Source organism: Amblyomma maculatum, chromosome 1 (genome assembly GCF_055883805.1).
Source record: "Amblyomma maculatum isolate TAMU_Amacu chromosome 1, ASM5588380v1, whole genome shotgun sequence".
Classification (NCBI taxonomy): Eukaryota; Metazoa; Arthropoda; class Arachnida; order Ixodida; family Ixodidae; genus Amblyomma; species Amblyomma maculatum.
This window is the reverse complement of record NC_139344.1, coordinates 150676868-150698469: the sequence shown is the minus strand read 5'-3', so window position 1 is coordinate 150698469 and position 21602 is coordinate 150676868. Positions and strand designations below refer to the sequence as shown.

Here is a 21602-nt window from a genome sequence, read left to right as displayed (position 1 = left end):
TTGCAAGCATCATTCCGTTTTTAATATATGAATTTGTCTTTTTCTAATGGCTGCATTGACTGTAACGCAAAATGCTACGATTGTAGCATTCCAATTTGTATTTTAATATTCATCTTCATTTCTGTCCCCCCTAAATACCATCGTTATCAGAGGGTCCTTCAGGGCTTTTTGATAAGTAGAGCAGTTAACCAAAGTAGGCAAATCTAGTTAGCATGCAGACATAGACTGGCAACCTACTTCTGTGCAGGAGATAGGGATTAGAAAAACACTTTACAAACAGCTTGTATTTAGAACTTTATTGTATACAGCAGACTAGTGCTCCTGTAACAGATACACTACATAACACCATTACTGCAGAATAAGTAGAGAACCTAAAGAGGTTGTATTTGACAATCACTGTACACTTCACTGTAATGCTGAACACTCAGAGGGACATGCAGGCTCTGTGCTCAAACACTGGTTGTCATTAAAGGCCATAACACCTTAAAGGGGGTAGACACTAGTTTTTCATTGACTTTTTTTATTTGGGATAATGCATGGTGTAGAAAGACAAAGGTTATTTCTGAAAGGTAAGCATGAGTCACCACATTGGAGTTTGTGTGGCTAGTTAATAATACAGAGCATCTATTTTCAGTTTCAGCCTAAGCTGCCAAATGGTGGTTGTAGTGTCAGGGGGAAGTAGACACAATGTCAGCCATACAGATATCATTTGAGTACAATACTGGAGTAAATCGTAGGCGCTGCACTGTTATAAAAGAAAAGAAGAGAAACCAGGAAAGACGTTCAACATGGTTAAGTGTCTTCAGCTGAAAGCTGTTTGAGGAGGTCTGGGTTGAGCGGTCGCTCCAGCTCTAGCGCCCGGTCTTCTTTCGAGGTTCCTGCTCACAGATAAAAATATGTTGCCTGAAGACACACTTCATGCTTAACCACAGTGCGAGGAGTGCAATAGTTTAAGTGTCAGAAGGAGAATCTGTGGCACAATAAGGGTCGGCTACCCAACAGTGCTAAGCAGTTGAGGACAACAGCCAATTGAGGAACACAAGAGCTCGGTATAAGACAAAGATATCAAAGGAAGCTTCTCTGCTAAGCTGGGCGTGATAAAGGAAAAACGAGGCAGGGTCCTCACTGAAGCGTCAAAGATAAAGAAGAGATGGCGAGAACACAGGAGAACTGTACAAGAAAGACCCGGATGTGCAAACCCAACGTAAGATGGTTGTGATCACTGATCTCAAGCCGGGCATCCTAAAGAGTGCAGTTGAATGGGCCTTAGCCAGGCTTGCTAAGAACAAAGCTAGTGGAATTGATGGCATTCCAGCTGAGTTGCTTCAAAACCTTAACGATGACGCTGTTAACGTTCTGTATAACTTATGTCAGCAAATTTGGAGAACTCTGCAGTGGCCATGGGATTGGAGGAAGTCAGTTTACATCCCCATTCCAAAGAAAGCCAGTGCCAAAGATTGTTCCATCTACCGCACCATCGCGCTTATTTCGCATTCTAGCAAGGTGATGTTGAAAATCCTCTAAGGTAGGTTGCGGTAGTATGTGGATCGGGGGCTTCCGGACGTGCAAGCTGGGTTTCGCAAGGGAAGAGTAACGAGAGACCAGATTGCAAACCTTTGCTGGATCATGGAAAAAACAAAAGAGTTCCAGAAACACATCTACTTCTGCTTTATTGATTATGCAAAAGCGTTTTACTGCGTAGATCATTGTGGCAAGCTCTCCAAGAGATAGGTGTTCCAATTCACCTCATCTGTCTCCTCAGGAACCTGTATGAAGGACAAGAGGCCACAGACAGAACTGAGCATAGTCTTACTGATTGGTTCCCGATTGAGAAAGGAGTGAGACAAGGCTGCATACTGTCTCCCTGCCTATTTAACCTATATGCTGAGTGCATCATGAGGAAGGCCGATCTGAACGAGTCTTCAGCTGGAGTGAATATTGCTGGAAAACATCAAAAACCTTAGATATGCGGACGATACCACTTTAATGACAGAAAGTAAAGTGGAATTCAAGAGATTTCTGATGCGCGTACAAGAAAGAGAGTGAGAAGTTTGGGCTTAAACTGAGCATTAAAACGACAAAGATCATGGTGTCTTGCCCTATCAAGTCTTGGAGCATCAAGGGACAAGAAGTGGAAGCTGTGACAGATTTTCCCTTCTTGGGCTCCAAGATTACCCTGGAAGGAGACTGCAGCCATGAAATTAGGAGACGCCTGCTTCTGAGAAAGAGAGCCATGGCTAGCCTTGACCGCCTAGTAAAGAGCAGAGACGTTACACTGCCAACCAAGATCCGTATAACTTGTGCTATGGTCTTTCCAGTTGTGATGTATGGATGCGAGAGTTGGACTGTGAAGAAGGCTGACCACCGAAGAAATTGACGCGTTTGAATTGTGGTGCTGGCAGAGACTCTTGAGAGTTCCTTGGAGGGCCAGAAGATCAAATCAGTCGATATTGCCGATCATAAACCCTGACTGCTCATTGGAGGGTCAAATTCTAAAGTTAAAGCTCAGGTGCTTTGGTCATCTGATGAGAAGAGAAGAGTCGCTGGAGAAAGATTTGTTGTTGGGAAAGGTTGAGGGTTACCGGAGAAAGGGTAGGCAGCGAAAGCGATGGTTAGATGGCATCCTCGAGGCACTGCAGATGAAGTTATGTGATGTTAGGAAGATAATGACAGACTGGAAAGCGTGGCGTCATATGGTCCATAGTGTCACGAAGAGTCGGACATGACTGAACGACTAAACTGAACTGAACCCAACTTATTGTTAGCAATAGCAGGCTCAGAAAGTGGACCATTGCCTCACCTTCCAATGCTGAAGTAGCCTGCCGTTTAGATGGTACGCAAAGGGTCGCTGGCTACTCTGACATTTCTATTGCCCCAACTTCCAATGCTAAAGCAGGTTGCCATTTGGGCGGTGCGTAAGGTTTCACTGGCTGCTCTGGCATTTCCAATGCTAAAGGAGGCTTCCCAAGGTGGTGTGTTAGGTGTTGCTGGCTGCACGGTAGTTTCCAAACCTACAGAATTTGGATTTTACAAAAGTAAGGCTAATCTTCAATCTTCATGTCCTTTGCTGGACACTAAAAGATCTCGTATGTTGATACTGAATGCATTTTCTGGGCAGTCACAGGTGTAGCACACTGATTGGACTGTTCTGGTGTTGCAACTCTTTTGTCATAAAAATGCAGAATTTCCATGCACGAGACAGCTATTGTGTGATCAAGCTGAATGCATTCACCTAACGATAATCGGGACGGCTCAACTGTTTTCCAGTGCCTGCAAAGGCGTGCGTGCATGAACAAGAGTACATTGTTGACATTGCAATGAATGAAGAGTTAGTTCCAAGCCTGAAGAATTAGTATTATTCAAAGAAAATCCTAATGTTCAGTATTCATATCGTTCACTGAACACTAAAAGATCTCATATGCTGATACTGAATGCATGTTCTGGGCAGTCACAAGCGCAGCACACTGATACGGCTGTTCAGGTGAAAAAGGCAAAATGAAAACTTTGCACCTCATAATTCTCATGCACGTCACAGATACTGCGTGATCGAGCTGAATGTATTAACCTAACATCAATTCGGGATGGCTGATCAGCCGTGCTGTTTTCCAGTGCCTGCAAAGGCATGTCTGCATGAGCAAGAGTACACTATTGGTATTCCAATGAATGGAGAGTTAAGAGCAATGCAAGCTTGAAAATTCCAAATGGTTCACTCACCAGAAAAGATGGTAGGCACAACATCTGGCTTGAGTCGTTTCCTTCCTTTGAAGTAGGACCTGGTCACTCAAACTGGTCTGCTGGGAAATGATTCTGCATAGGATTATGTGCAGAAGAAAACATGTACTGTCACCCGCAAAAGTTTGCGGGATCTCCAGCGCGTGGCTGAGCGGCGGGAAACTGCATTTCTGCGCCATCTGCCGTCAAAGAGCACGGCGTCGAGGCTCACGGAAATTGCGCGCCAGGGGCGCTTTGCGTTGCCTGTCCTTTCTTCGCTATCAAGCATGTCTCGTCACTAGCTTCCCCGTGATGCGCTTTTGCCACTCGCGGCAGCCGCTGATGCGCCGCGTCATCATCGTCGCGTGTCTGCTTTGGCGGGTAAGATGAACGATGAAGCAAGCCGGTGTGCTTTGCTCGACGCGCAACGTTGTCTGAATAAATGCTAGTGAAGCTAGTGATGAGACATGCTTGATAGCGAAGAAAGGACAGGCATGCGCAAAGCGCCCCTGGCGCGCCATTTCCGTGAGCCTCGACGCCGTGCTCTTTGACGGCAGATGGCGCAGGAATGCAGTTTCCCGCCGCTCAGCCACGTGCTGGAGATCCCGCAAACTTTTGCGGGTGACAGTACAAACACTTTTGACTTGATTTGTATTTAAAAAAGGTCCATGTGCAACAGGTGATGCACAGTGCAATCATGGTTCGTTTGTGGGGTTTAATGTCCTAAAGGGACCCAGGTTATGAGAGACGCGACAGTGCAATCATGAATTCATGACAATTTTTATGATGCCCGCAATGGAAGTGTGCAAAAAATAGCAGTAAATATGCATTACCACATTCTGCGCAATTTTCCATCGTTCCCGCTGGTGAATTCACGATCAGAATTTTAACCGCAGCTTCGTGGTGACGTTAACTGTAGTACACAGTAGCGAATGAACGGCAAGAACGACACGCAACTGAACCACAAGTAAGAAAATCGAGACATTAGTTACGGAAAAGGATGCAGTTTATACCTTTTAAAACCACAGTCGGCCAGAGAAAAAGCCAGCACAACAGATAGTTTTCGTGCAAGTTATGAATCGCGTTGTTTACTTACTTTCAGACGTACATTGCATTAGCTTCGCATTAAATTCTGCACTTCACTGTCGCTCGTGACCCTCTTAGTAAACGGCGATGCTAGAGTGAAAACAGACTTACATTAGTGGAAAGTTAGGGGGAAATATAAGGAAGGCCAGTAAAATATTGCACGGGAAGTAATAAGGTGATTCACGAAATGATGAGGTGACAGTCAGTAAAAGCAGGAGATGTAGCATTATATACCGCCAGCATATTATACTGCAAGAGCTGGTGTCTTACACTCAGAAAAAGAGCAGTTCTCAAGTGCACCGCGAGGAATTCGAGCGATGAAGTCGGCAGACGCGCAAGCAAATTAACATATCTAGGGATCGCCCAAAAGTTAATAAACAAAGCCATTTTATAAGCGCAAAGAATGCATTCAGATGAAATGAAAAGAACTTACCTCGCATATTCGAGCTCCTTTTGGGGCTGTTTCACGCGGCCCATACTTAAAAGCCACTGCAGTCGCCGACGTAGGACTAACCTTCCGCAGGGCTTTCGGTGCGGTTTGTGCAGTTTGGCGCACTGCACTCCGTCATATTTGAAGAGAACGTTCTGCACTGCATAGCCATGCCATTAGAGCGCACAAAGAAGGTGGGAACACACTAGAATCCGATGCGACGGCAGCTGACGGCACTGCAAGCGGCGAGAAAAGTGTTTCGCCTGTAAAGTTGGCTCCTCCTGTTGCACTTGGCAAGTTGACTCCTCCTTCGAATGGAACGTTTGACGTCATCGCCAAGAGCGGCGCAGGGATGTCAGTCGCGCAACTCTGCTCCCTAGGGAGCATATACAGGAACACTAGGTCAAGGAATAGCGGGGGGGGGAGTAGTTATTGAGTTCGCTGAACGTAACAACTTCTGAGTCTTGAATGCCTTCTTCAGCAAACGGAAGAATCGGAACTAGAATGAAATTCACTTCATAATGTGTTCTAACCCTGAAATTGTCCAGGATGTAGAGGTAAACAGAAATGTTCGATGCAGTGACCACAGGATGGTAAGGTCTCAAATTAATCTGGATTTGAAGAGGGAACCGAAGAGATTAGTGAGAAAGAAGCCTATCAACGAATTAGCAATGAGAGGAAAAATACAAGAGTTCAGGATTTCGCCACAGAACTCAAAATTCAGTGCTAACTGAGGAAGCCGACCTTAGCTTAGAAGCCATGAACAATAATTTCAGAGATATTATTACTGAGTACACGGTAGAAGTAGGTGGTAGGATAGTTATGATACCGGTGAACAATTGAAAGAGGCAAAAGATTTGATTAAGAAACGCCAAGGTATGAAAGCTTCCAACCCAGCAGACAGGGTAGAATTGGCAGAGATGTCAAAGCTAATAAGCGTAAGGTGGCCGACATAAGGAAGTATAACATGTGGGAAATTGAGCATGCTCTAAAGAACAGACATAGCCTGAAAGTGGTGAAGACGAAATTAGGCATAGACAAAAATCAGATGTATGCATTGAGGGATAAGGTGGGCAGTGTCATTTCTAATATTGACAAGACAAGGTAGCCGAGGAGTTCTATACTGATCTATCCAGTAGTCGAAGTAGTCAACACAATAATGAGATTGGCAGTAGGGAAAAGCAGTCAGAAGTTCTGCCAGTGATGAAGGACGAGGTTATAAAAGCTGTAGAAGCTGTGAAAAGGGGGAAAACAGGTGGGGAGGATCAGATAACTAGAGATTTGTTGAAAGACGAGGGGAGGATACTGTGCTAGAAAAACTGGCCACCCTGTATATGCAATGCTTGATGACATCAAATATACCGAAATCATGTAAGAACATCCTAATTCATTAGAAAGGGGATGCTAAGGACTTAAAAAATTAGAGATCAATCAGCTTTTTATCTGTTACTTACAAGGTAGTATTTGCTTAGATAAGATTTACCAAGATAAGCAAAAAATAAGGCAGGTTTTCGGAAAGAATGCTCTATCATTGATCATATCCATGCTATCAACCAGGTGATAGAAAAGTGCTCGGAATATAACCAGCCCCTATACATAGCATTCATTGACTACGAGAAAGCGTTTGACTCAGTTGAAACCTCAGCAGTCATAGGGGCATTTCGAGATCAAGGTGTAGGTGAGTCATATGTGAAAGTGCTGGAAGGTATGTCTAGTAACTGCCACAGCAACCATAATTCTGCATAAAGAAAGTAATAAAATTGCAATTAAGGATGCGTTAGGTAAGGAGACATGATCTCCCTTGTGCTATTTACAGCTTGCTAGAGGACGTATTCAGAAACATGGAATGAGAACAGTTAGGGATTAGGGTTCATGGAGAACATCTCGATAATCTGTGATTCGCTGATCACATTTCCTTGTTAAGTAACTCAGGGGACTAATTTGCAACAAATGATTAATAACCTAGACAGAAGAAGCAGAAAGGTAGGCCTAAAGATTAATATGCAGAAGGCTAAGGTAATAGTGAACATTCTGGGAAAGCAACAGACATTTAAAATAGGTAGCAAAGTGCTGGAAATAGGAGGCGAATATATCTACTTAGGCCAGGTAGTAACTGCAGATCTGAACCACAGAAAGGAAATAACTACGAGAATAATGTCGCGATAGATTGCATTTAGGACATATTTGCACATAATGATTTGCAGCTTACTGGTATCGCTCAAGAGGAAAGTATATAGCAGTTGAATCTTACCGGTACTGACCCATGGGGCTGAAACGTAGAGGCTAACGAAAAGGTGTTCCATTTAAGTTGAGGACAATGCAGAGAGCTAAGGAATGGAAAATGGTGGTGTAACGTGAAGAGACATGAAGCGTGCAAAGTGAATCCAAACAATAACTCATGTTACTGACATTCTATTCAAAATCGAGAAGAAGAAATGGGCATGGGCAGGACATGTAGTGCGAAGAGGATAACTGATGGTTGCTAAAAGTAACCAATTGGATTCCAATAGAAGGAGAGCATAGCAGGTGGCAGCAGAGGATGAGGTAGGCAGATGAGGTTAAGAAGATCGCAGGGGTTAAGTGGATGCAGCTAGTGAAGGACCGGGTTAGTTGGAGTAATATGGGAGAGGCTTTCACCCTGCAGTGGGTACAATCCAACTCATGATGACGAGGTATCTTTTAACAGCCAACTGTAACAAAATTTACACTGGCCTCCTAATGTGCTCCAGTGTGTCTTAAAACTAATCGTAGCAAAGTTTCATGCTTCTTAAGGAACTAGTTCGGTAGTTACAAGCATTCCAAATGCTGTGTGCAGCCAATGGGTGTACCTGGAAGCGTGTCATGAAGTTACGAAACTACCCCAGTGTGATGTAAGAATGGGCACTCTAGAGCCATACTTAAGCCAAACCCATTGTGAGTGAAGGACTAGGGCCAGCGTGCAGTAAAAGGCTGGAGGCTGAAATGTGGCTTGGTAGCCCTAGGTTTACTACAGTAGCAAAGTTCATTATAATTTCAGGCTCGATCGCAATGCCAAAAAGCAGTGTAGTCATTGAAGGCTTTAACGTGCATGTCGGACAAAAATGCAGACATATGCATTTCCGAAGTACGGAAAACATTGAACAAAATAAGAATTAGTCCAGGTTAGTGGGCATTAATTTGCAGTGCTGTAAATTTATGCCATCAGCATTGATACCGCTCGCAGTACCTAAATGTAATGTGAGCCCACTCGGTGAGGTTTCTAAAAGCACAAGAATGCCGCCAAAATGCCACAACTGCAAGTCTGGTTTCTTGAGAGTGATTCCTGTCACACTCGCTTCCATTAAAAATGTCGTAATTTGTTTTTAGTACTCCTTGAAGTACTACAGTATAGTCTCATTACAAGAGATGATTACAAGAGATACTCGGTTATAAGAAACACATAAAAATGGTTTGGTTAATTTGCCATGTTAACACTTGCATACAAAAGATACGGTTACAAGAGACCCTCTGTTACTAAGGACAACTTTTGCAGGTCCCTAAAGTTACTTCACTATTTAGAAGAGACACAATTAACCCAGGCGTGCTCATGCAACGCAACTGACTCGTACGAGCTCGTATATGAGGCAGTTTAGATTTCCGTATCTAAATTCAGTTCTATATCAATGTCCTGTTTTGTTGCAATATGTCGGGAACCAAGAAGGAGTGCCTCCTCTTGACAGGGAAATCAAATATCCTTGTTGTTTCAGTCACAAAGGAATGTGATGACAGTGGCTAAAGCAATGGGAACATTTTGACTCCCCAGTCAAGAGGAAGCACTCCTTTTTATTTCCTGACATATTGCAACAAAACAGGACACTGATATGGAACAGAATTTAGATAAGGAAATCTAAACTGCCTCACATACGAGTTAGTAATAATTTTTGGTTACAAGATACCTTGGTTACAAGAGACATCTTTTTCAGTTCCCTTGAGTGTCTCTTGTAACGAGGTTTTACTATACTGGAAAACGCTCCTTCTGTGGAGCGAAAAGATTTATTGCAGTTGGTTGTTATGGTGAGAGACTTCTTCCCCCATGAATTCAAATCTTTGTACCTGTGTTGTCATTGTCAGTTTTATTGCAAAAGCAATGCTACTCCCATTGTCAGCTCTTCACGTAGCCACTGTCGGTAAGCACGTGATGGCTGAGACGTCATACCAGCTGCGAGAGATGGACTACCAAGTCAAGTCGTTGGGTGGCAGCAGCGGTCAGTAGGCATGGCGCGCCATGGATGAGGTGATGACTTCACTGTGACGTCATACCAGCTGCGAGAGATGGGCTACCAAGTCGAGTTGTCGGGTGGTGGCGGTGGTCGGTAGGCACGGCACGCCGCAGATAAGATGATGACATCACTATGAGGTGATACCAGCTGGGAGAGATGGGCTACCAAGTCGAGTTGTGGGGTGGTGGCGGCAGTCAGTAGGCACGACGCGCTGCAGCTGGAGCCGCGCTGCTACCGAGTGGAGGCGCTGCTGTCGCCTCTTCTCTCAAAGTTGACAGGAAGAGGAGGAAAACGACACTGTAATGGATGCTTTGAACAATGAAGACTCTGTTGACGTGTTCACGCAGTAGTCAAGAACGTTGGAATGCAACAAGGCAGCAACAACGCATTCAGGAAACAGAAGAAGAACGGCAACAATGGCTTGAAAAGGAGCGTGTTGGTCGTGCTGCTCAGCAAGTAAAGTATATCAAGACCCGGAGGAAACGGCGTACAGAAGAAACGTCGCAAGAACGAGCTGTACGTTTGAAAAAGAGACGGGAAGCGTCACTTGTAAAGGCTAGTTTCGCTGTGTCAACGGGGGACTTGGAAGAGCAACGACGTTCAGAGTATGCGAGAAGAGTTAGTGAATTTTACTCGGCTACGCGTGAATTTCGTAGACGATTCACAAATAACCCCTCCTAATACTAAACTCCAATATGTGTCCTGTGTTAATCATACGGTCAACATGGTACACCACAATTGGCTACACTACGAGCTGAACTATAGCGTAGCCATGCTATTATTACTTTCGCAACCTACCGGGCTTAACTAAAGCTAAGCCCCACCTAATTTTTTTACCATACTGTTTCTTAAGTAGAGTCACTCGCCAGTGATTTTATATAATGTTATTAACTGGTTTGGTTTATGGGATTTACCATTAATGTCCCAAAACGACTCGGGCTATGAGAGACATCGAACTGGTTTGGTTTATAGGATTTACCTTTAAAACGACTCGGGCTATGAGAGACATCTTAACGGTGGCTCCAGAAATTTGCATCACCTGAGGTTCTTTAACATGCACTGACATCGCACAGCACACTGGTGCTTTGCTCCTCATCTCCATCGAAAAGCATCTGCAGCGGCCGGGATTCAATCCCACATCTTTAGGCACAGCATTCGAGTGTCCTAACCACTGCCCCACTGCGGCAGACATAATGTTAGGAACTGCAAGCTACACTGTACTATACTGTGTGTAAGTGTAATCGAAATCGAATGTTAGAAAAGCAAACAGATCTTTATGATGGCATGTCACAAATATTGGAGGGGACATATTAGTGCAAATCGTTTGCTGTCTGCTAATAGTACAGGGTTTCTTTCAAGTAACAGAGGTTTCTTTTTTTTTCATGCAGTATTACAAAATTGCTCATCCATTCATGATTGTCGGTCACTGTGGAGATGAAGACCCGAACCTGCAGAAAGAAGTAAAGGACTTGGTTAGAAAAGAGCAGTTGACACGTTTTCTGGGTAATGGATGTTTCTTTTTGTTACACTTCAAGCAAATTGGTTTAAACATTTCTGTGTATGAGGTGTGTATTAATTAAACAACTGAAAAACGCATATTTTTTTCTGCTGCTGCCTGACGATTTCTCACTCGTGGTCTGTCACAGTCTTAAGGTCTGTTCGCAATTACTGATGATTGCTCATCACAATCTGCTTTTGCTATGTGCATGAAAGGACTCACGTGGCGGTCCCACTCGTGGTGAAAAGACGACATTTTTGGTGATATTCGTACGTCTTCTCTGTCTCACTCGTTTAGTTTAATATCTTTGTAAAGCTTATTTTCTCTGCTTTCGAATGGTGCATTTGATTTATAAATAGCTGCAATGGTGTTTAAGCTGTAAAGAAAAACACAAAGGTGAGAAACTGCTTTTTTAGCTCTACTTGTCTCAGGAAATGCAAAAGTGTGCAAAACCTTTTGCATCTAGTAAAATACCGTTTGAGATGTTTTGAGATTAGATGTTAATGAACAAAGTTAAGCATTTTTATTAATATGTATCGCTTAGTTTATTAGCCACGTGCCTTTGAAAACTGTATGAAACAGGTAACTTTATATATACAATAACTTTCAGGATATGCATTTTGCTGCGGAGATTTTTTGCACAGTTGGAGGTAGTGCAGAGTTTGCTTTTCCTGAAAAAATCACCTGTACGCTTCATTTAGTGTAAAAGTTATTTGTGATCAAAGTTAGTGCTTTTTGTAAAGTGGCTGAAAGAAAATGCTAAACTGTTCAAGTAACAAGCTTTCAGCGGTACTGAGGTTTCGCTTGGAAAAACTTTAAACTTCGCTGTCAGAGGATAAGCATCAGTTTTGCTCTGCGACTCTCGAGAAATGTGCACAGTCAGGGCAATTTCAGCTAATTTTTTCGTGGTTTGCTAGAAGCGGGCGAGCTCTCCATGAAATATTGTCACGACTGAAGTCACAGGGAGCCATGAAGGTACACGTAGCCGAGGACCCGAGAATAAGGTCGGCTTGTAGTTCCGATCACAGAGTCCAGCTTCAGCGCGTCGCTCGTGCCAACAACCGCTTCGTCGTCGTCGGCACCAAACACGGCTGTCGCGCGGTGCTAGGCACGTGGCATTATTCCCCCCCGTGAAAGAAAACATCGTCCCGATGACAAGGTGAGAGGAGAAAAAAAAATTAGGCGTGAGATGAACTGTACAATAACGCAAGGTTTCACTTGCAGGCAGCGCTCAGTCACGCGAAAAGTACAGCTTTAAGCGCACCACATGCACAATTTCAGGCCGCTGGCGTCGAACACTGACAGTCACAGTTCCGTCTGGAATGACTTCGTAATTAACGCTGTTTAAGCGGCGCAGGACTTTATAGGGTCCGAAATAGCGGTGGAGTAGTTTCTCGCTCAAGCCTTTGTGGCGCACAGGGGTCCACACCCACACTTGGTCCCCTGGTTCGTAGTGGACTTCCCTGTGCCGAAGGTTATAGTGGCGAGCGTCGGTGGCATGCTGCTCCTTGATGTGCAAGCGGGCCAGCAGACGGGCTTGCTCGGCCTGTTCTGCGAAATGGGCGGCATCGGGTTTGACCGCTTCTTCCCCGCACGGGAGCATCGCGTCCAACGTCGTGCGGGCCTCTCTGGCATATACGAGACGGAACGGCGTAAACTTCGTGGTTTCCTGCGGCGCTGTATTGTAGGCGAAGGTGACATACGGCAAGATCTCGTCCCACATTTTATGTTCGACGTCGGTGTACATTGAGATCATGTCCGCCAAAGTTTTGTTTAGTCGTTCCGTTAATCCATTTGTCTGAGGGTGATACGCTGTTGTTGTACGATGCTCGGTATGGCTGAGAGTTAAGGTGTCCCGCAGTAGCCGAGCTGTGAACGCCTTTCCTCGGTCAGTAATGATGGTCGACGGTGCACCATGTCTGAGCACAATGTCGTTCATAAAGAATCGAGCAACTTCGCCGGCAGTACCTCGGGCAAGGGCCTTCGTTTCAGTGTAGCGTGTTAAGTAGTCTGTGGCGACTATGATCCACTTGTGTCCGTTCGAGGATAAAGGAAATGGGCCTAAAAGGTCCATGCCCACTTGCTCGAAGGGTGTGAGGGGTGGTTCAATAGATTGTAACATACTGGATGGCTTGAGCGTGGGTTTTTTTCGCCGCTGACATTGTCGACAAGTCTGTACGTAACGTCTAATGCTCGGAGAAAGATGTGGCCAGTAATAGTTCTGCCAGACTCGGTTTAGGGTGCGTGTAAAGCCAAGATGCCCTGAAGTTGGTTCGTCGTGGCAGGCCAGGAGGATTTCGTGCCTTAGATCAGCCGGTATGACTAGCAGGTATGTTTTTGCACTCGACGTAGAATTCTTCTTATAAAGCACCCCATTGCGGAGGCAATACGACGACAACCGCTGAGCAAGATACCGGGGTATTGTAGAATGGCCACCTTCAAGATGGTCAATAATCAGTCGCAGCTCGTCGTCGGCACGCTGTTTGGAGCCAAGATCGGACGCAGTGAATGCTCCGAGGAAGCTATCGTCGTCGGTGACATCTGACGAAAGAGGGCCGACGGGCGCGCGGGACAGGCTATCAGCATCGGTGTGCTTCCGGCCAGACTTATAAATAACATCGAAATCGAACTCCTGCAGGCGCAATGCCCTACGTGCTAAGCGGCCACAAGGATCCTTTAGTTTTTCAGCCAACACAACGAGTGATGGTCAGTGATGACACGAAACGGTCGGCCATAAAGGTACAGGCGGAACTTGGCAGCGGCCCATACTACCGCCGTTCTTTTTCAATGGTGGAATAGTTACACTCAGCACAGGAAAGTGCACGGCTGGCGTAGGCAATTACTTTCTCGACCCCGTCTTGGTGCTGAACTAGAACGACACCAAGGCCGACGTTGCTCGCATCCGTGTGTAACTGTGTCGGCATCATCGTCGAAATGTGCCAGGATCGGGGGTGACTGGAGCCGGCGTCGTAACTCGTCGAAAGCCATCTGCTGCTCGGCGCCCCAGGAAAATGATGCGTCATCTCGAGTCAGAGGGCTGGCCATCTGTGCAAAGTTTTTGATAAAGCGACGATAATAGGAGCAGAGCCCCAAAAACCGTCGGACTGCTTTTTTGTGGGCAGGGACGGGAATGGCAGCAACGGCAGCAAGTTTCTCAGGGTCAGCTCGGATGCCATCAGCACTCACGATGTGCCCAAGAAACCAATTCAGTGAACCCGAAGTGGCACTTTTGAGGCTTGAGAGAAAGGCTGGCAGATCGGACGGCTTCGAGAACAGTTCTCAGGCGGCGCAGGTGTTCCGTGAACGTCGGTGAAAAAATTATCACGTCGTCGAGATAAACAAGGCATGTCTGCCACTTAAGACCTGTGAGCACAGTGTCCATTATCCGCTGGAAGGTGGCAGGAGCACAGCAGATCCCGAATGGGAGGACGCGGAATTCATAGAGCCCATCTGGTGTTACGAAGGCAGTTTTTTCACGGTCCCTCTCATCAACTCCAATTTGCCAATAACCACTCCTGAGGTCAATGGAGGAGAAGTACTTGGCTCGGCGAAGTCGGTCGAGAGAGTCGTCAATCCGTGGCAGTGGATAGACGTCCTTCTTTGTCGTACTGTTAAGTTTCAGATAGTCAACGCAGAAACAAAGTGCTCCGTCTTTCCATTTAACGGGGACTACAGGCGACGACCATGGGCTGCTTGAAGGTTGAATGACGCCATCGGCGAACATCTCCTTGACTTGCTGTTGGATAGCGTCTCTCTCCCGAGGACACACACGATAGGGCTGCTGATGGATGGGTCGAGTGCCTTCATGCGTGATAATCTGGTGTTTAATGAACGACGTTTGCTGCACTTTAGATGAAGACGTGAAGCACACACGAAACTCCAGCAATAGATCTTGGAGTTGCCTCTTTTCAACGGAGGAAAGGCTACAATTGATGTCGACAGCGTGTACGGCATCATCCGGTTCAGTGCTAGGCGTAGCTTCCTCTGAAGCAAAACATTCGGCGACTTCGTGCAGATGGTCGACGTAAGCAATGACAGTGCCACGGAACAGATGTCGATATTCATTGGAGAAATTGGTGACAAGCACCTCCGTCTCTCTTCCACGAAGGAAACAAAGACCTCTTGCCACAGAAACTCCCAAGGCGAGTGAGAGGGAGACATTAGGCTCAACAACCCAGAGGCCGTGATGTGGCTCGTCACAAGTAACTCTGGCGAGGATGCTGGCGCGTGGTGGCACTGTGAGGCTATCATCGGCGACTCGCAGCGTGGAGTGGGACCTGCGGTACTCATGCTTTTCAGTGGCCAGTTTGGCGGAAAACGTCACCAAGAGGTTCGGTAGATCTATAGTGGCACCGTGTTCACGAAGGAAGTCGATGCCAAGAATAACATCACGAGAGCATTCGCGTAGAACAAGAAAAGTCGCAACAAATGTGCAGCCTCGCACCGTAACCCGGGCTTTACACATACCCAGTGGTGCAACCACATGTCCGCCTGCCGTCCGTATGTCTTATGTCTGGTCCGTTCCATGGCGTCATCACCTTTTTCAGTGTCCTTGTAAGCCGCCCGCTAAGGATAGAATAATCGGCTCCCGTATCAACTAAAGCGCTGAACCTCCTTCGTGTCGACGATAACAGGGATGTCCAGGGAGACCCAGCCAAGACCAGGGCCTGTCGACGTCGGTTCGGAGTGAAGTAAGCAGCGTGGCGGCGGAAGCTGGACGGCAGTTGGGTGGTCGGCGTCGGGACAATTCAATGTCGACGGCAGGTCGGAGTGAAGCAAGCGGTGCGGCGGCGGAAGCTGGGTGGCAGTTGTGTGGTCCTCGTCGGGGCGATTTAGGTGACACGGCGGTGATAACTGGTCGGCGATGCGGACGATGTCGGGGGCGATCTGGTCTATGCGGCGAAAACTGGACAGGAATTCGGCGTTCGACGTCGGGGCGAATCAAGCAGTGCGGCGGTGGAAGCTTTATGGCGAATCGGTGTGCGGCGGCCTCGCCCCCAAAGGTCGCCGGAGCTAGTTTTCCCGATGAGGGCTCGAGGAACCATGGCGTCCAGCGGTATACGGTGGCCCAGAGGGCGAAGAGCGACGAGGCAAGCGCTACTCACGACGAGGAGAATGTGGCAGACTACGCTGGCGGGTGACGTACTCGGCGATGTCCTGAGGCCGCTGACCAGGCCGTGGACGAGGGCTGTCAGGGGAAAATCCTCTAAGCCCCATCTGACGATAAGGGCACTGCCGGTAGAGGTGACCTGCCTCGCCACAGTGGTAGCAGAGAGGGCGGTTATCTGGAGCGCGCCAGAGATCAGTCTTCCGGGGCGCCTGGCGCCGATCTGCCCAAAGGGGCAGCGGTTCCGCAGCGTGCACAGCGACCTGAGGTGGCGTGTAAGGCGAAGGGGTAGATAGCAGGGCTGGGCGGCGTGTGACATCAGCATAAGTCATCCGCTGGGTGAGGCCCGGGGTTGGTGGTGGAACGACTGTACTTGTCGGTGGCGTGAGTGCTTTCTGGACCTCCTCACGGACGATGCTGGCCAGGGAAGCCGCGCCAGGAGTAAATGATCCATGAAGTTGCTGGAGCTCCTCGCGAACCACGGTGCGAATGAGGTCGCGAAGGGAGCTCATATCTGCCCCGGGATTGTAGTCGGTTCGGTCAGACGTCTGTAGTGTGGAAATGGAAGTCAGCGGCCGAGCGTACTGGCTGCATCGCTGCTGTAGCAGTTTCTCCATGATCACAGCTTCAGCCAGAAACGCCGCAACGGTGGTGGGCGGGTTCCGCACGAGGCCGGAAAAAAGCTGGTCTTTGACGCCGTGCATCAGGTGCCGCACCTTCTTCTCCTCACTCATAGACGTATTCATAGACGGGTCTGCGCGATGGTAAAGGCGCATGACGTCTTCAACGTACATTGCGACCCCTTCGTTCTGACGCTGAACTCGAGAGGTCAGGGCACGCTCTGCATTCTCTCGGCGGTCGCTGTTGGCGTACGTACCGAGGAGCTGGCTTCGGAAGGGCAGCCACGTAGAGAATGTGGCCTCGCGGTTCTCGAACCATGTCCGAGCAGCGTCTTCAAGGCTGAAGTAGACGTTCCGCATTTTCGCAGCGTCGTCCCAGCCGTTAAACGTCGCGACCCTTTCGTAGTGAGCTAGCCAGTCCTCGGCGTCTTCAAACTGCTCACCGTGAAATGGTTTAGGGGTACGTGGGGTCTGAAGGATGAGACAGGACGAAGGGGTGGAAGGGACAGTCATGGTACGGGCGGGCGGTGTCGTTGCCACAGCTAGGGTCTCTTCGTCAAGAGGGAAGGCCTCGGGGGACAAGCCTCGGAGCCGTCGGCTGGTACGATGAACAGGAGTGGTCACGAGAGGCGGCCGCATAGGGTCGTCCGCAGGAGAATGGATCATCGATGGCACCTCCACCAGTGTCACGACTGAAGTCACAGGGAGCCGTGAACGTACACGTAGCCGAGGACCCGAGAATAAGGTCGGCATGTAGTTCCGATCACAGAGTCCAGCACCAGCGCGCCGCTCGTGCCAACAACCGCTTCGTCGTCGTCGGCACCAAACACGGCTGTCGCGCGGCGCTAGGCACGTGGCAATATTTTAAGCACGATTGAAATGCTCCATGGCTTGTTTTTTTCTGGCGACTATAACTTAAAGTTTCGGGCTTTCATTCCTTTATTCAACTGGTAAAGATTATCAACTACAAAGTGTGCAAAAAACAAATATAGTGGAATAGCAGAGCCACGTGCACTAAATATAGTAGGTAGCGCCATCTACGAAACGTGCATGCACTAACAATGTCACAGTTCAGAAAAATTATGAGGGTGGCAATACAAACGGCGATACAAACACCCTGAATCGAGGGGTATTTACGAGAGGGTACAATGTTTCTACAACGTTTTCACTCTGCCCTTTCCTTTCCATTGGGCAAGGGAGGTAAACACTGGCGGGTCTAGGCGGGTCGGGTTGAGAGGTCCAGTCGAACTCCAGTCCAGTCGAATTCCGGAACGTCATTTCCTGTAAAAGGACGTTCAGCAGAGTCCTCCCCCTATTTGCGCGTGGCATCCCTGCGAAAATGGCTTCTGAGGAGGCTTCGCGCATGTGCAGTAGCGCTACTTGAAAAAGGTTCATTGAGAGTGTACACTTGCTTGCTTGGGATTTGTCACCTTCAGTTCAGTGTGTCATACTGTTTGCGTGGCGAAACCCCGCCAGCTAAAGCTCTCGCAAATGCAGCTGAGGTGCGTCCCAGCTACAGCCAGCACTGTACAAACGAAACGTGCTTCTTGTCCAGTACAAGTAGTGGCTTTCTTTACTCGTTTTTAGCTAATTTAGTAACACACATGATGTATGCTTGTGTATGGCAAAAGCAGGCATCTCGCTGCTCGTGGGGCTGCCTCGCACAAGAAGCGAATAACCGCTAACACAGGGAAACCGACGAACAGAAGAGGCCTTTTTCCTTCCACAGAATTGACTAAGTGGAATCAGCAATTCAAAGAACAGTGCTGTCATAATTTCAACCTACCAGCTAGAGATACATCTAGATAATGCGGAATCTCTCTGCATTCTTAGTATCGAGTCAGTCTTGCACTGAAAATGAGGCAATAAGTCTTGTGCATAGAGGGTCGGTATTATGCAAACTCTCGAAGGAAAAATAAAACTTGATGCTATGGAAATTATCAAATGAGGAGAAGAGGTTGTTACGTGCCGTACAAATTTCTTGCATGACATAAGGATTTTAAGAGTTCGCAACAAAGATAATATTGGTAAAAGAAATACTGAAATTCTGCTTCACTCTGCACACATGATAAAGAATGTATCGGATGCTAAACTGTAGTTTATTTACTGGTATCAGCCAAAATACATTTCTGTTTGTTTATTCTCCACATTTTAGGCAGCCTCTTGGTGGATATCATATCTCTTTCACAATATCGATTCATCTCAAAAGGAAAAAAGAAATTGGCATCATTCACTGATCTACATATTGTAACTTACTAACTCTAGTTTCCAAGATTGGACAAGCGCGAACTAAAAATAAACAAAGATGGCTGTTGAGTGAAGTTCAGCTAATTATAGCTATATTATCATATATGTAAAAACTTTTGATAAAACAAATTGTTTGTTGACCGCAAGAGCTGGCAGTTTACACTCCAGTCGAGAAGTGTTCCGGTCCCTACTACATCTATGACATCAACAATAGGGAGCTTTTGGTATAGGGGCCCCCTACCGCTTAGGGGAATAGGGTAATAGCGCGGCGACAATGCTCACGTGCGAGTGCTGTGATGAACAGGCGAAGGGTGCGGTAATTACACTGGGCATGCGCACTTGTGCACCGCTATTAGCCTATCCCTTTTACCACTAGGGTAACCGTATTCTAAAGCTTGCTAATGATCACATGATTGCACTGCGCCAAAGATGATCAAAAGGACACAAGACAGGCGCTCACTTCAGCTAAGGTTTATTGACGAAGCCTGCAGAAATATAGGTCATTCGCTTTTCCTTTTCACTGGTACTAAATTTACACTGTGGAATCTTGTTGACACCCTGTTTTATTTGTGTTTAGGCAAGCTAGCCTACTGCAGTCTAGTCCAACCTTCTCACGTGTGGCGGGGAGGAGCAATCTAGTTCGTGACTCTACAGTAGAAACTAGGCAGGAAAGGGAAGGCTCTTGTCCCGTCGTCAGGGAGTGTATTGTTCAAAGTAGCGGTGGTGCGGGAGAGAAGAGGGGAGTTGAACGATGCAGCCCCCTGCTGAGCAGAACGGGGACAGAAGCCCTCCCTTTCTCTGCCTGGAGGCCGCTGTGGAGCCACAAAAATCTTTGAAAGCCCCTGCATCAACAAAAGAAAAGTCTTCAGGCAGCGCAGGTCAAGAGGGCTGGGTGCATCAACAAAAGAAAAGTCTTCAGGCAGCGCAGGTCAAGAGGGCTGGGTACTCAATTCCTCAGTCACGGATAAGTGGCGTAGCCTGGCGGCAGAATCTGAACTATACTCTCAAGATGGCGACCGTGGAACCGCCATCTTAAAGAGTAATGCAGCTCTCGCTGATGAGTTGAAAGTATTTCTGGGTAAACAGGGTATCACTTGTATTTATTTGTGCATCTCGTTTCGTCTGAGTCCTGTAATTCCTGTGTAGCATAAATTGTCAAAGTGACCAGGTATGGTAATGTACACTTCTTAGTCCACAACATAGCAATGAATGATTGTCACTGCTGAGAGTGTAATGCTTTTCTGCAGCATTATTTGCAGCTTGCCCTGTTGTGGGCTGGCACATTATTTTGTTCTTTAGCATATTATATTTGTCAAAAAGAAGAGCAGCTTGTGATTCACATTCTTTAAAACAATGCATGTTGGTTTTCTGCTAACCTTATTTGTCTTGTAGAATTGTTTTTTTACACACTGAAGATAACTTATAACAGTGTAGTAGACATAGGTTAACAGGATTCAATAACAGATGGTAGTCGACTTGTCTGTTTTATTGTGATGACTGTATTCTGTAACATAATGGAAACTCTTCTGCTCTTGAAATGTCGCACGTGTTTGCATGAGCATGCTTTGTCTTTCAGGAATTGGACTTCCTTGTAGAACAATTCATTCTGCTTATATGCGTGCTCGACTCTTGTTGGATCCACTGGCCTCTCCTAAAATATCGGTGTAAGTGCACCGTCTTTTTTATTTTCACATTCAACCTTGGCTTTATGCTTCATTCCGTCATACCACAGTACGTTTAAATTCTAGGATTTGTAGAAAGAGTACTGTTAGTGTATTGCAGTTGAACCTCGATGTTACAAACATGGTTGATACAAATTTCAGGGTGATATGATGTTGTAAAAGAGTGCATTGTGTACTATGTGCAGAATGCTGTTGTTTCTTTTGAACACTTCTACGCACCATTAGGGATGATATGAACGCACGAGCTGCAACCACATCCTTATAGCACTGAGTGCTGCCTATACATCGCCGATTCCCTGATTGTTAGCTGTGTGGTATGTACTGTGAGCAGTGAGCCATGTGCTGCTTCATGGTTGCTAGTCATGCTGTATGCTGGGATTCGGTTGCATATATTTCGCTTGTTTGTTCGCGTTAACACTTCAGCTTTTCTCTTTCGCTGTTTTCGCTCTCTTTACAGTGGCACGTAGCCCTGTGAGAGGTGAGAGTGTGCTCGTGGCCCTCACATCACTGATGCTGCTATTGACAGTCACGCTGTGCAGACCATGAGTAATGAGGTGTGACTGCACAGCTATGTGTAAACCTCATCAGCTGCAGGCAGATTTACGTGAATGCACTGCCCATGTTTTACATGATAATTTTGATCATGAATGGCACAGAAATTTAGATGGGAATCTTTTGTGGCCACATTCTATTGTATTATGTTTTGTGATGCCACCCTTATGCCAAATGTTTCAAATTGTTCCTAACCAAACAACTGTGCCATCCTGATAAAAATTAGGAAAACTGCACCAAACTGCTCCGGACTGACTGCTTTGGAATCAGGTGTCACCTTGCGCTGGTTATTCATCCAAACATATTCTTATTTGGCAGTGCCGCTGTAGAATTGAAAGATTTGTTGATGCCCACTTATAATGAATATGGCCATCACGTGACATTTGTTTACCATGTTCTTAAGTTTGTAGTAAGTGGACTAATCTGCAGTG

The 21602-nt window shown here is 46.7% G+C and overlaps 1 protein-coding gene across 4 annotated transcripts in view; it reads left to right on the top strand.

The window, feature by feature from the left end:
* The window catches only part of LOC146204598 (uncharacterized), a 118874-nt gene that overhangs the window by 23758 nt on the left and 73514 nt on the right, over positions 1-21602 (top strand). For all 4 annotated transcript variants that reach the window (XM_084589292.1, XM_084589291.1, XM_084589290.1 and 1 more), the window contains exons 5-6: positions 10854-10968; positions 20514-20601. In XM_084589292.1, the coding sequence (XP_084445418.1) occupies positions 10854-10968; positions 20514-20601 (203 nt within the window). The remainder of the gene's footprint in view (positions 1-10853; positions 10969-20513; positions 20602-21602) is intronic.